General features: G+C 35.9%; 2 protein-coding genes across 3 annotated transcripts in view; one reads left to right on the forward strand and one right to left on the reverse strand.

Moving 5' to 3' along the window:
* Nucleotides 1–15,536, forward strand: part of LOC136855427 (uncharacterized) — a 144,657-nt gene that overhangs the window by 124,159 nt on the left and 4,962 nt on the right. Inside the window, exons 1-3 of one of the 2 annotated variants that reach the window (XM_067132432.1) lie at nt 7,506–7,818; nt 10,350–10,564; nt 10,783–10,912. In XM_067132432.1, coding sequence (XP_066988533.1) covers nt 7,749–7,818; nt 10,350–10,564; nt 10,783–10,912 — 415 coding nt within the window. In that variant the 5' untranslated portion in view covers nt 7,506–7,748. Of the gene's footprint in view, nt 1–7,505; nt 7,819–10,347; nt 10,565–10,782; nt 10,913–15,536 lie in introns of those variants that run through there. The other variant, XM_067132433.1, reaches the window with a different exon arrangement.
* Nucleotides 10–6,621, reverse strand: LOC136855425 (uncharacterized). Its single transcript, XM_067132428.1, has 11 exons — nt 6,512–6,621; nt 5,494–5,702; nt 5,147–5,276; nt 4,553–4,731; nt 3,916–4,051; nt 2,829–3,043; nt 2,482–2,611; nt 1,808–1,986; nt 1,188–1,324; nt 482–700; nt 10–102 (listed from the first exon to the last, which is right to left on the reverse strand). The coding sequence occupies exons 1-10, from the start codon at nt 6,579–6,581 to the stop codon at nt 661–663; spliced, it is 1,425 nt and encodes a 474-aa protein (XP_066988529.1). The 5' UTR covers nt 6,582–6,621; the 3' UTR covers nt 10–102; nt 482–660.

The following is a 15,536-nucleotide window of genomic DNA, read 5'->3' on the forward strand; positions in this document are numbered from 1 at the left end:
GTGCTATTGTTTCGTAAAGAGGGTTTTCGGTGTTGTGAGGCAAATTTGGTCAAGCAGAACCAGGGTGGGAAACTATCCAGGGGTGTTCTTCCAAGGCTATACCTGCATTAGAGGAGAATGGATTAATGTTGACCAAACCGTTCGGTGCAGTTTCTAAAACAGGTAGTAGAATGAGCTTATATGAGACAGAACAAAGCCAGTGGTTAAGGGAGGAGGATGAAAAGCAAGGAAACAGGAAAGCATAAAGAGACAGGAATGAGATCAGTTTCCACTTTCTCATCGTCCTTCTGTCATACTTCATGTTTCTGCTCTAGATTAGCATATTAAGATATTTATATATCAACCTATTTATACGACTATTATTAATACTGCTTTGAACTTTGGAGCATCTGCGTCCAGTGGCTACAGATAATGACCATCCTCATCACAGGTTACGATCTCTGATAAAACTCAGTAGGGAAGATTCCTTATGGAGTCTTACCTTCAAGTCTCGTCTCGTTTTGCTTCTTGAAATAACACCTGTAGCAAAAACAAGACACGGCTACAACAACCAACAAGGCCATCACGACACCGATGATGATTAGTGTGCTTACAGGTAAGTTTGTAGATGTCCCTGTAAGCGGACGTTCAGGTTTGATTGAAGGTGTGACTGATGTTCCTTCACATATTCCAGTGGTTATGCCAGGAAGTTTGCTTATCTCTGACAGAAAAAATATTTTTATTTTTATAAAGTAACACAAAGGCAATCATTACTTAAGCCACTCTTGAGAGTTCTCTCACCCTCAGTGCATCAGTCCAGTCCAGGGATTATACCAACTATATAAAATACAAGATTACATATATAATACTATAGCGAAATACAAGCCATAAATCACAAGAGAAAAGTTGTACAGTTACCTTTTCCACTTTCTTATTATTATTGTCATTCCATAATTTATTCAGTGCTGAATACTACATTTTGCAATATGAATTTTTTTATATTTCAAAGGGAAATAGAAAGTGGTTGCCGTGAGACATACTCTTAAATAAAATTTAAGTAATGATTTATAAACAGGTCTCTTTGCTTATATATGTACAGATAATTCTTACACATAAACAAATACAACATATACATACGTATATATATATATATATATATATATATATATATAGAGAGAGATATAGAGAGAGAAGTACATCACACTCACCTTTTTGACTCCAAAGGCATCGTGAATACTTGAAAGCTTAGTGAGTAATTCGTAATTATCTTCAAGTGTCCTTCTGTCAGTTGAGTGCCCACCGACGTATAGAGGTATCTGTTATTCCAAGAATCATACAGAAATCTCTGGAATGATAAAATGGAAAAATATATATCTTACCATGTGAATTATCGAGGTACAGTAATCACTCAATTATCCGGATCGCCATTATCCAGAACTCGACATTATCTGACACACCCGGACCAGTGATCAAGGCCCTTAAGATATATGGTATATATAAATTTCACCATTATCCAATGCGTCGTTGGCTCTATTAATTTGGATAATTGAAGGATTGCTGTATAGGAAGGAAGAATTATGGCAAGGAATATAGTTGTTGGAAATTTTCCTTCATGTAAGAATTGCTTTCTTCTCAATAAGGAGAATATAGGCTGTCATTTGGCTGCATATATGAGGAAAATTACAAGGTGTATATGTTTTCTTAACTTCAGTTTTACATTTTCCACATGGACAATAACTAAGCAAATGTATTTTCAATGGAAAATGAATGACCATTCATGAGTGAAATGCTTGTTAGAGAGGCACTTGTGTAATTTTGAATCACTTACATTCTTAGATAAAGAAATAATTGACCAGCCTTTGTTTACAGTTATTTCTTTAGCAGAACTCATCTGGATAACAGCTGGAATGCCAAATTCATTCTTGTTCCAAAAGGCTATCCATACATGATCGTGTTCAGGAAGGTTGAGAATAAAATCCTGCCCAGGAGATGTCACATTCACGTCATCTGGGGGAGAAAAACAGGATAGACATTGCTCTGAGATGGAAGTGATGGTGACTCAGACATAAAAAAAAGCAGTAAGTATGCAAAAAATGGAAGGTTCTGGTCAAAGAAAGAATTTATTTGCAGGGATTATTACAGGTATAACTATTAAAGTGATGTAACATTGATAGAAATGAGCGTTTCTTAAATAGCCTCTAGATTATGAAAATGTTTATGGTTTAATTCTACCTCTGAATAAATAGCAAGGGCGAGTGTGACAAATGTTTTGATTTTTGAGTTGGTAATTCAGAATCTGTAATAAAAATGAGGGTTAATTCAATTAATGTTTTCATTTTGAAGAGTACGGAAAAAGCAAGCTTGTCCAATATGGAAATTCAAAAAAATTTCTAAACATTATTAATGGTAGTTCTTTGTACTCCATATCAGTTAACCTCTGAAGATGATCAGTGTGTAATAAAAGAATCAATATTAAATTGCTCATAAAGAAATAGAACTTACATTCGTTCAAGGGCAGACTGAGAACCTGCCACTTAACAGTCCGCGAACTTGACACTTCCACTTGTCGTCCTTCTAGCCCTCTGGCTTCTGTTGGGATGCAGGAATCTTTCCAGTAATGGCCTCTTATCACCTTCAGGATAAAGAAAGCAGAATGACATTTATATGGAAAGGAATGTGAGATGTTTCATGCTTAAGGATGAATTCGTTACTAGAAAAGGTAAAATAGTAAGTATATATTTGTGACAATCGACTTGATCCTGTGTGAATAACCCGTAGTTCTCCCTAAGTGAGTTTCTTCACTTTTATAATCATTAGCAAACTACGTCAGTCATTTTCGCTGAACTTACCTCTTTTGATATAAAGAGGAATGGCCTCCAGTGTGATTGAGGTTCTGTGTAATCTAACTTCCTTTTGCTTATTTCCCTTCCATGGACAGAAAATTTGTAGTTAAGAGACTTCTCACCAAGTGTAAATCCCGTTAAGAATGCAACTACAACATTTTCCTCCTCCGGTAGACGAAAGATTGTGCAATTATCCCATGAAGTGGTCCTGGTTTCTGAAGCTGTGATGAAATAATAATATATAATAATAATAATAATAATAATAATAATAATAATAATAATAGCCAGACATTTCAATTAGAGATTACAACTGGATATTAAGGTTCTTCGAAGAGTTACCCACAACTATTCATTATTCAAGATTTTATAAACAAACAGTTCTTGGCAATTATAATACATATAACGACTGAGGAAAAAGTTGCAGAACTCGTAATTGTGGATGTGATTCAAGACCTGTTGTCCTTTCTGTAGTGATCACATCCTGAACTGTATCCAGTGAGACTTAATCATCTGAAAAGGCACTTTCAAGACACCGTTTTCATCAAATTTTGTCATGATCAGTTCATTCATTCGCCAGGTATTTCCTAATTAATTTGATAGATTAATGCTAGCAGATAGAGAGACAGACAGACTTAGACAAACTGAACCAGAAACCTAACGTGACTTGTGGGGAAAATAATAAGTTGTAAAAACCCATCTCTACAGTATCTTTTTCTCTCTTTGTGTATGATGTGTCAATCTTTACATGTGAGAATCAGTCATCAACAACCTTAAGATTGTTCGATTTGGTAACTGTGTTTTCCACCACTGGAAATCTCTGGAACTCCTTGTATACTTCTGATTTCTTTGTTCATTGTGTTCTATTATTTAAAGGTGGGTAGACAGCCTTATACTGAGTAAACCCAGGTCTTTATGATTTAATTCTTTTTCTTTGATGCCTGTACTAGATGAGTCTAGGTTTAACCATCATAGTTATTTTTGCACTGGAGATAAGTATATATATATATATATATATATATATATAGATATATATATATATAGATAGAGATAGAGAGAGAAATAATATTGGTCCCCACATTACATCCACACTCACCTTTTAGCACCAAAGGCATTGGGATCACTTGAAAGCTTAGTGAGTAATTCGTAATTATCTTCAAGTGTCCTTCTGTCAGTTGAGTGCCCACCGACATATAGAGGTATTTGTTATTCCAAAAATCATAAAGAAATATCTGGAATAATAACACGGAAAAATATATATCTTACAATGTGAATTATCAAGGTACAGTAATCACTCAATTATCCGGATCGTGATTATCCAGAACTCGACATTATATGACACACCTGAACCAGTGATCAAGGCCCCTAAGATATATGGTATATATAAATTATAAATTTCGCCATTATCCAATGCGTCGTTGGCTCTGTTAATTCGGATAATTGAAGGATTGCTGTATATCTTTCAAGAAAGAGTTATGGCAAGGAATATAGCTGTCAGAAATTTTTTTTTATGTAAGTATTCCTTTCATCTTAATAATGGGAATATAGGCAGTCATTTGCATGTTACAGTATATATGAGGAAAATAACAAGGTGCATATGTTTTCTTAACTTACAGTGTTACATTTTCCACATGAACAGTAAGTAGGCAAATGTGTTTTCAATGGAAAATGAATGACCGTTAATGAGTGAAATGCTTGCTAGCGATATAGTTATGCAATTTTGAATCACTTACGTTCTTAGATAAAGAAATAATTGACCAGCCTTTGTTTACAGTTAGTTCTTTAGCAGAACTCATCTGGATAACAGCTGGAATGCCAAATTCATCCTTGTTCCAAAGGGCTATCCATACATCATCGACTTCAGGAAGGTTGAGAACAAAATCCTGCCCAGGAGATGTCACACTCACGTCATCTGGGGGAGGAAAACATAGGATAGACACTGCGCTGAGATGGGCCAAAGTAAGAATTTATGCTTGCCAGGATTAAAATGACATAACTATTGCAGTGATATAATTACTGGAATGTGGAGAGCATTCATTAAGTAGCCTCTAGATTATGGAATATGTACAAGGCTTGATTCTACCTCTAGATATATAGCAAATGCGTGTGTGACAAAGATGTTAATTTATGAGCTAATAATTCAGAAACTGATATAATTAATAAGAAGGGTTAGTAAAATTAATACTTGTTTTGAAGTTAGCCTGCCCCACATAAAATTCGAAAAAATTTCCTAATATTAATGATGGTAGCCCTGTGTCATTCATATCAATTAACTGCATGTAATAAGAAAGCCTGTATTGAATTGCTCATAAAGAAATATTACTTACAGTCGTTCAGGGGCAGACTGAGAACTTGCCACTTCACATCATGCGAACTTGACACTTCCACTTGTCGTCCTTTTAGTCCTCTGACTTCTGCTGGGATCCAGGAATCTTTCCAGTAATGGCTTCTTATCACCTTGAGAAAAAAAAATAGCAGAAGAACATTTATATGGATAAGAATGTGAGATGTTTCACGCTTAAGGATAAATTCGTTACTAGAAAAGGTAAAATAGTAAGCACATATTTGTGACAATCGACTTGATCCTGTGTAATCAACCCACACTTCCCCCTAAGTGAACTTCTTCACTTTTGTGATCATTAGCAAACTTCGTCAGTCATTTCACTGAACTCACCTCCTTTGATATAAAGAGGAATGGCTTCCACATTGAGTGAGGATCTGTGTAATCTAACTTCCTCTCGCTTATTTCTCTTCCATGGACAGAGAATCTGTAGTTGAGAGATTTTTCACCAAGGGCGAGTCCCATCGAGAGTGCAACCACAACATTTCCCTCCTCCGGTAGAGAAAAGGTTGTGGAAGTTCCCCCTGATGTTGTCCTGGTTTCTGAAGATGCGATGAAATAAATAACAACAATAATAAGCTAGACATTTCAATTAGAGATTTCAAATGGGCATTAAGGTATTTCGAATAGTTACCCACGAACCCTGCGTCACTGAACATTTTGTAAATAAACATTTTCTTGGCAGTTATAATGAATAAAACGATTGAGGAAAAAGCTGCAGAACTCATAAACTGATTTTGGTGAGGTCTGAGGACTCCCTTCAACTGGTAACCCGTTTGTGGACGTCACTCGAGACTGTTGTCCTTTTCGTATTGATGTAACGCGTCGCACTGATCCGTATCCAGTAAGACTTGATCATCTGGAGATGAGCTTCAAGAAATTGTTCTCATCAAATTCCGTCATGATCAGTTCATTCATTCGCCGGTTATTTCCTGTTTAACTTGACAGATTAATGCTAACAGACAGAGACAGACAGAAACTAGAACTTTCTGTCTTGAACGGAACTGAACCAAGCCTGACGGGTACTTGTGGGGGAATAATAAAATGTAAAACTATATACATATATATATATATATATATATATATATATATATATAAAAAATAAAATGTAAAAAAATATATAATATATATATATTATATATATATATAAAATGTAAAACAATATATAATATATATATATATATATATATATATATATATATATACATATATATATATATATATACATATATATATATATAACCTCTGCCATTAAATGAAGCTGCAAACAGCTTCACTCCAGACATACACAGTGAATTTTTCAGAATAAAAACGATAAATAATGCAATAATAATTGGCCTATTTCTCTTACCTGAGTGGGCAGAAGACAAAGAAGCGAGAAGAAGGAGACAACAAATGAAGAAAATGAACTTCCAATCCATAACTGAAGAAAATGCGTTTGCACAGCACTTGAGACAAAGAGAAACTAACTAAGGTGTGGCCTTTTAATTCTTTCGACCTCGATTTTTTTATCTTTGAGTGTGACGTCAACTTTGGCAGGAAGTGTTCCTAGTTCGATGAAGTTTACAGATTTATAATTACGATCCTTATTTGCATTTGCAGTTAATCATGTTAATCATGAAAACGAAGGCTCTAATGTGACATATTCGTCTTTAGCATCTTCCCAACGGGAGATAATTTTACGAACGGTCGATGTTTCATAAAGTTTTACTCAAAGCTCTTTGTCTGCACCTGTGTTAAACATGGCCGAACGAAGAGCAGGACTGGAGAGTTTCATAAAAGGAAATCCTGACCAGATGGAGCTGATAAGTCTCTCACAAGTGTCACTTGCTACGTGTGAAGGATCTGAAGACTTCTTCTTTTTGGGGGGTGGGGGATTAGAGCACTCCCTTCTTTACGTTTAATCTTCCTTCTCAGAAACTGTCTCGTATGAAGAAACTTTCGGTGTGTCCTAAACCAAAGGCTTATTACTGGATGAATGTAAAGCCCAAGAAAGGAAAACTGTTTACATTCGTCCTATGATAAGCCTTTGCTTAGAAAGGGACTCTTTTAATATAAAAAAAATTAATGGAGGAAAAGCCAAAAGGTTATAGGTAGTGAAGGAAATGTCATAATCCCTAATACAAAGAAAGACTTTCCCCATAAATATGTTAATTAGTTTATACGCAGTGTTTAAGATCCTTCACACGCAGCAAGTGACACTTGTCACAGCCATCTGATCAGGATTTCCTTTTATGAAATTGCCCAGTCCTGCTCTTCATTCTTTGGTGTTTCAGGACAGAAGGCTGCAGATGAAGGAGGTCTGAGCACAGCTTAATATACCATCGATCACTTATAGAGTGATCTCCAAATGGGGAAATGTCAAAGACAAGTATCTCATATCTGAGCCCTCGTTTCCATGATTAACTGCAAATGTAAATTAGGAGAATTATTATAAATCTGCGAACTTAAATAAACTAGGAACACTTCCTGCCAAAGTTGACGTCACACTCAAAGATAAAAAACTTGAAACCGAAAGAAATTCAGAGGCCACACCTTAATTAGTTTCTGTTTGTCTCAAGTGCTGTGCACACGCATTTTCTTCAGTTATGGATTGGACGTTCATTTTCTTCGTTTGCTGTCTCCTTTTCCTCGATTCTTTGTCTTCTGCCCACTCAGGTAAGAGAAGTAAGCTAATTATTATTGCATTATTTTTCAGTTTTTATTCTGAAAAGTCACTATGTGCTGAGTAAAGCCTGTCTTTGAAGCTTTGCATATTAATGGCAGGTTTGATTTATGTATATACGAGGTGTGTCCCAAAAGTAATGAAACTAAATTTACAAAGTGTATTGTTATTTGAAATTCTTACAAAGGAACATTATCTCCCTCAGAAGAACATCCCTTGATTGAACACACAAGTTCCAGCTTTTTTTCCATTCTTCGTAGCAGTGCTGGAAGTCATTTTCTGAAATGTTGTTAAGACTGGTTGTCACAGCTCTTTGGATGTTTTCAAAGCTCCCAAAATGAGTCCCTTTGAGGTGAGATTTCATTTTTGGGAAAATGAAAAAGTCACACGGGGGGGCCAGATCTGGGCTGTAAGCTGGGTGTGGAAGCGTTGCGATGGATTTCCTGGCCAAAAGTTCGTTGATAGACAAGGCGGTGTGACTGACATGGTGCATTGTCGTGGTGAAGGATCCAAGAAGTGGCGATCTCTGGGCGAACCCGCAAAACTCTTCTTCTCAAACGCTCCAGAACTTCTCGGTAAAAGGTTTGGTTAACAGTGGTTCCTTGAGGTACAAGCTCTTTGTGGATGATCCCTTTTGCATCGAAAAACACAATCAACATCGATTTCACTCGGGATTTGTTCATGCGTGCTTTCTTCGGTTTGGGTGATGCTGGAGTGCGCCACTCACAACTTTGACGTTTTGTTTCGGGATCGTTGTTGAACACCCAGGATTCGTCACCTGTAATCACTCTGTTTAACATGTCTGGTTCAGTAGACAAACGATTAACAGTATCCTGACAAATGGAAAGACGAGTTTCTTTCTGTTCCTCAGTCAAGTTCTTGGGCACAAGTTTGGCACAAATCTTCCTCATGTTCAAATCCCCGGTAACAGTGTGATGGACGACTGTTTTTGGTATTCTTACTTCATCAGCGATGAGTCTGATATTCATTCGCCTGTCAGTGTCCAGGACAGCTTTCACACGGGCAACATTTTCATCTGTCCCTGATGATGTAAGGTGCCCAGATCGTGGTTCACCTTCAGCATTTTCACGGTCGTCCTTTAAGGCCTTATGCCATCTGTAGATTTGTGTCCTTGACAGTGCATATTGTCCATATGCAGAATTAATCATTCCAACCGTTGCTGAAACGGATTTCCCAAGTACAAGGGTCATTGATAACTGGCAGTGTTCGATAGATGGCTGCATTTCGGACTGAAACGAGACTGCCAGACACAGCAGCACTTCTTAACACACCTACTTCGTCTAATTGCACGCATTCAACTGACAGTAGTTAAAATGTCTCCTCCATATCCCTACCTACCCACCCCACTCCCTGGCTGGGTTACACACCACGCCCACCAAGAATTAAAAAATTAGTTTCATTACTTTTGGGACAAACCTCGTATATATGTGCTTGTGTGTGTGTAGAGGATCCCTCTAGTTAAGGCATTAGAGAAAAAGAATTTGATTATAAAAACCTGTCATTTACTCGGTATGAGGCTATCTACATGCCTTGAAACAAAGGGAGAATATAAGGAACAAGGAAATCAGAAGCATACGGCAATAGTATAGAAAAGACACGGTTACCAAACTGGACCATCTTAAGGTTGCTGATGACTGATTCCTGCATGTAAAGACTGACACTCCATAGATAAAGAAAGAAAAGAGAGAGATGGGTTGTTTTACTATTTATCATTTCCCCCCATAAGTCACGTTTGGCTTCTGGTTCTGTCTGTCTAAGAGAGAGCTCTATCTGTCTGTCTGTCTCTCCGTCTATTAGCATTAATCTGCCAGGTTAGAAAATACCTGGTGAATGAATGAACAATCTATTGAAAGCTCCTTTTTAGATGACCAAGTCTCACTGGATTCACATCAGGGTGTGACGGTACATCTTACAGAGAGGACGACAGGTCATGAGTGACGTCCACAAACGGGTTACCAGTTTGAAGGGAGTTCCTCAGATTTCACCAAAATCAGTTCATGCATTCTGCAACTTTTTCCCCAATCGTTTTATATATCACAGCTGTTAAGCAACTGTTTGCTTACAAAATCCCGAATAACGCAGCGTTGGTGGGTAACTCTTCGAAAAGCCTTAATGGCCAGTTGTAATCGCTAATTGAAATGTCTAGTTATTATTATATTATTATTATTATTATTATTATTATTATTATTATTATTATGGTGATGATGATGATGATGATGATGATTATTATTATTATTATTATTATTTAAAAATGGAGAAGCAAATCCACAGTTATGTATATGTACATATATTTAAAGACAAATCAATATAGATAGCTTTTGGGAACTTGTTCGGTTCCCCTTTTCAATCTGAACAAGTTCCCGAAAGCTATCTATATTGATTTATCTTTTAAATATATGTACATAAATTTACTCTCAATTCTTTCTCAATATTATGTATTATTATTATTATTATTATTATTATTATTATTATTATTATTATTATCATTATTATTTCATCGCAGCTTCAGAAACCAGGACCACATCAAGAGGTAATGCCACAACCTTTCCTATACCAGAGGAGGAAAATGTTGTGCTTGCATACTTGGCGGAAAGAACACCTAGCGGGGGATCTCTCAACTCCAGACTCTCTGTTCATGGAAGAGAATTATGCAAAGGAATTCTAAATTACACAAAACCTCAATCATATTGGAATCCTCTCTTCTTTATATCCAAAGAGGTGAGCTCAGTGAAATGACTGACTAAGTTTGCTAATGATCACAAAAGTGAAGTTAACTTGGAGAGAACTGTGGATAGATTGCAAAGGATCAAGTCGATTTTCACAAATAGGTACATATGTAATTGCTGTTTTACCTTTTCTAGTAACGAATTCATCCATGTATATGAGACTTCTCACATTATTTTCCTGATAAATGTTATTCTGTTTCTTTTCTTAAGGCTATAAGAACCCCTTCCCCAGCAGAGTCCTGGATCCCAACAGAATTACAAGAGCTAAAAGGACGGCAGTTGAAAGTGTCAAGTTCGCATCCTGTGAAGTGGCAGGTTCTCAGTCTGCCCCTGAGCAACTGTAAGTAATATTTCTTTATGAGCAATTCAATACAGATTTCTTTGCTATACGGTGACCATTTTCAGAGGTTAATTGATATGAAGGAAACAAGATTAGCCTTCATAAAATGTTAAAATCTTCTCTTGATCAGATAAATTTTTGCCAATACACTTTATAACACGAAAATTAGTTGTACTATTATTTCTTATTATTCATATCAGTACAATGTCTATCCTGTGTTGTTAGACAAAGATCAGTGTAATAGGCAATTCACGATACGTTTAAGGAACGATCTTACTTTACTGAATCACTTCCGAAATTCACTTCGTAACATATAATGAAAAAGAGGCTTTCAAGTTAAAAATTTTAGGACACTAACCCAAGCAATACTAGTTAAGATAATTTTCCACCCCCAAAGTTTGTCGAAATAACATTTTGTGTGTTGTTCATATTCATGTAGTGATACTATCTGCTTATTGGCCTGGGGAGTTTGGAACAGTTTTTATGTAGAATTTCGGCATTTTGGTCTTTAAAATACTTGCTTTTTATGATTTCACTCCCTATTATATTATTGTCACGAAGTGATCCCAATACCTGGTTATTACACTTACCAATCATAGATTTCAAAACTTACCTCACTTTCAGCCAGATACCTGAAATCTCATAACAAAAAATACGATTGAATACTCTCAAGGCAACAGTGATCCCTGAAAAGACTTATCATCAATGTTAGGTTTTAATAAGCAAAATGTACTAAAGTATATAAGAAGGGCATCACTCGCTATAAGAAGTGTATGACTGTAAATATCTCTCCTCGATTCGAGTCACTTCAACAAAACTGAAGGAACAAAATATTCTTTGAGTTTATTTACAACAACTAATCAGTCCTACCACTGGTGGTTGATAAATGAAACACTACTGTGAAAATTTTAAATACAAAAATTTATTGTTACTAATTCAAAATTCACGATTACTTTGTAATCAGTTCACTATTATTTGGAAACAGTCTTAATTAAGTCTTGATTTTGGTTATGAAACAAAAGTTAAATCATCAATAATGTTAAAATGTGAAAGAAAATTAAATGAATAATTCAAATGACACTAAAAACATACAGTCATGCAAACATGAAAATGAAAAAACTTAACATATCAAAATTACCAAATTGGAATCAAAATTCACTTTTTTTTGGGCTGGTCTATCAATCTCACAAAAGACAAATCGATCTAAGTAACTCACAAAAATTATATCAACTTTAATCAACACACCTAAAATTCAGAATAAACATCATGGCTTTTATAAACACAAATACCTTATTAGCTCCAGCTGCTGTACACAAAATACTCACTATTTTGTATAGGCACCATTACTGCAATATACACAATGTCACAGTAAAGCTAACAAAAGTGACTGACGTTTATGTTACTTAAAGATTACACAAAACAGGAATTTTGAGAGAGAGGAGTTCCTTAATGTGACCAACAAGCACGAAGGCTCAGCCTCTGAATGAAATATTTTTCTTGGTATATGCTAAAATAAAACTTTATAGAACATTTTGGATATATATAAACAAAGCTTTGAGTCTGAATGGAACGCATCCACACTGGCTGATGCAATTCAAACAAAACATGTTGCAATCATTCAACTCGTGACTCGACTTCAGACAGAACGATACATGACCAGCAAAGCACAGTATGAGATTATGTGACCAATCGCTCGTCTAGAGTAATACGCGACCAAATACAAAAGATCCTGTGACTGCCCAAAACAACATGGTGGCTTGAATGGTGTAATCTTCCTTATATATTACGTTATCTTAAAGAAGCTAAATTATGCTATTTTTGTGAAACCTAACCAGACATGTTACACAAATGATATTTCTACATTATTATACAGTATCTCTTGTATACAAAAAAAATATATAATAATCTGAAAAGTAAATATAACAACATTCTGGAAAATACAATACAATATACTTTACACACTGTACTTGGGAAACGTCATAAGATTATATATATATATATATATATATATATATATATATATATATATATATATATATATATATATATATATATATATATATATATATATATATATATATATATATATATATATATATTGCTAGAAGTATTGATACTTCTTAGCCCTTCATGTTTTCCTGCTGGGAAGTCACACAGAGAGCCAAAGGAGCCAAGCTTTCTGCCACTCCTTTTTTCAATTAAATTTGACAGTAGATTCGTCAGGGTCTTCTTACCCTTCCCCCTCTAAACCTCCTATTCCTCTCCAAAATCGTCCCCCTAACTCTGTTTTTATGACTTTGCTGGCCGAAAGACTTTTCCTTCCAAACAAACCCTTGTTTCACGCAGCGGAGACTAACAGGACTCGCACACGTCGAGACATCCCACCTGAACTGCCTGGCAGTACAGGGGAGGTCATATAAGGCCAAACAGGGGTCAACAAAGACAGAAGCAGGCAGGACACTGACCCAGTCACCTCGATGGTGCGATACTCCGTCACCCGAGCAACTGCTCACACTTTGTCTGGCTGACGTCACAACCATCTCATTGCCATTCTGAGTGTCTATTGCAGAAGTCCCACTCAACTTAGAATTCATTGATGCTGTATTCATGGATCTTCGCTCAGGAAAGAGGGTACTGTGTGGTGGAAAAATGTTCGGTCATCTATCTTGTACTTTATCTCATTCCGTTTCCGTTTCCCTTTGCATTGTGCTTGGGCCCTGAATCATTGTCGTTAACTAGTTATCAGTGTTAAAGAGTAGTTTAACTTATAAAGTGACGCCATCTCCTTGTCTCCAGCAACCCCCTTTGTGAAGATTAGACTGTGACTTGGCTTATCAGTTGATCATGTTCCTTTATCTACATAATTGCAGAATGGTGTGTGTACCGCTGTAGAACCATCTGCCTCCACTGTGCCCCACATCCATCAGTCAAGTCTTCTTGGAAGCCGATTTTTATTATATCTCATTATTCATTGTGTGGCACACTAGTTATTCAACGCTTGTATAATTTAGCTTGAGAGGTGCCAAGAGCCCAACATATACGGCTCTTTGTAATTAATTCTTCTGAGTAATGTAAACGTATGTAATTAATTTAGACCTATTATTTCTCTATTGAGTCCTTCCTTTACTTGCAGTCTCATTTAACTTAAACTCATTCTTGTTACGAAAGTGTTGGTTCCCAGTCAGATGTGTTGTCGCCAAGGTAAAGAGCTATAGATCAACCAAATATATATATATATATATATATATATATATATATATATATATATATATATATATATATATATATATATATATATATATATATATATATATATAATATATATATATATATATATATATATATATATATATTATTAAGAATATTCCTATTAAGAATACACCCTACCTTTTCCCGAGCTAATTTAAAGTAAAAGGACTAAATACTTAAATAAGATAAATTTAGTATGATTCACTGTAAGAAATTCGCCGCTAAAACCTCTCACCACTGCCGTTTTGGGGGAAAACCCCTTTAAACACCTTTCTTGTCCAAAGTGCTGTCAGAAATCCCTAAAATTCCAGGTGTGGACCTGACAAGAGCTAATTGTCGCCTAAGGCAGGTCAGCTGGTGGGCTGACCTCATGCATTCTGCCATTTTGAATTTGAAACCATGCTGACTGCAGTTCCCACGTGGGCAGAGTGATCACAATGCCATCTAGGAAGAGAAAGCTGTAACTTCCGAAGGTATAAACGGCCCTGGACAGAGAAGCCAACTCTCAGAATTGCCGGGGCGGACACGGAGAACAAAGCTCCATCCCTTGCTCCATTTACCTGCCTATGTAGGACACGTGGTGGGCAGTATCCAAAGTAACTTTTGTCGTGAATTAATTCGCTTGCCCCCCGCCTCCTGGGCCCTCATAAGAAGAGCACTTCAGCTCCTAAAGAAAGGATAGGACTACCCATCTGTGGAACTGTGTCCCTTCTTGTGTGTAGCAGCCCTTGCTGCTTTGTTATCAACCACTTTGAAGCGGGAACCCAACATGCCCCCTCCAGGAAATTCCCGTCATTTGCTTTCGCCTCATTACCCCAGAATTACACTATCATTCTTTTGATGTGTTTTCTTTTGTAAATATAATGAATTAAGTTAAACCCCCCCAGAGTTTATATAATCACTTCCCACTTGAAGTAGCCTTTCAGGCATATTTTGTTGTTTGTAACTTTAGCTGTCTCCAAGGCCAGAGTCCAGATTTTTGTGGTAATTAAGTTGCGTATCATCTAGTATACGTATCATCTAGTATACCCCAGCTTTAAAATTACAGAAATATATATATATATATAATATATATATATAATATATATATATATATATATATATATATATATATATATATATATATTTATAATATATTATATATAATTGTAATTTTAAAGCTGGGGTCTTGCTAGATCAATGGGGTATTAGGATGATACACAACTTATTTTGCAAAACACTGCAAATTAAAACAATGTTGAACTTGAGAACAAGTTAAACTACCTACTTCTGAAAGTACATTTTACCCAACATGTTTTAGGAAGGGAGCAAACAGCCGTATTTCGTATTGCGCATCAGCCAAGTTCTGAAAAATGATTGCATAATGGTCTATATA

The sequence above is a fragment of the Macrobrachium rosenbergii genome, chromosome 31 (genome assembly GCF_040412425.1).
Source record: "Macrobrachium rosenbergii isolate ZJJX-2024 chromosome 31, ASM4041242v1, whole genome shotgun sequence".
NCBI classification, from domain to species: domain Eukaryota; kingdom Metazoa; phylum Arthropoda; class Malacostraca; order Decapoda; family Palaemonidae; genus Macrobrachium; species Macrobrachium rosenbergii.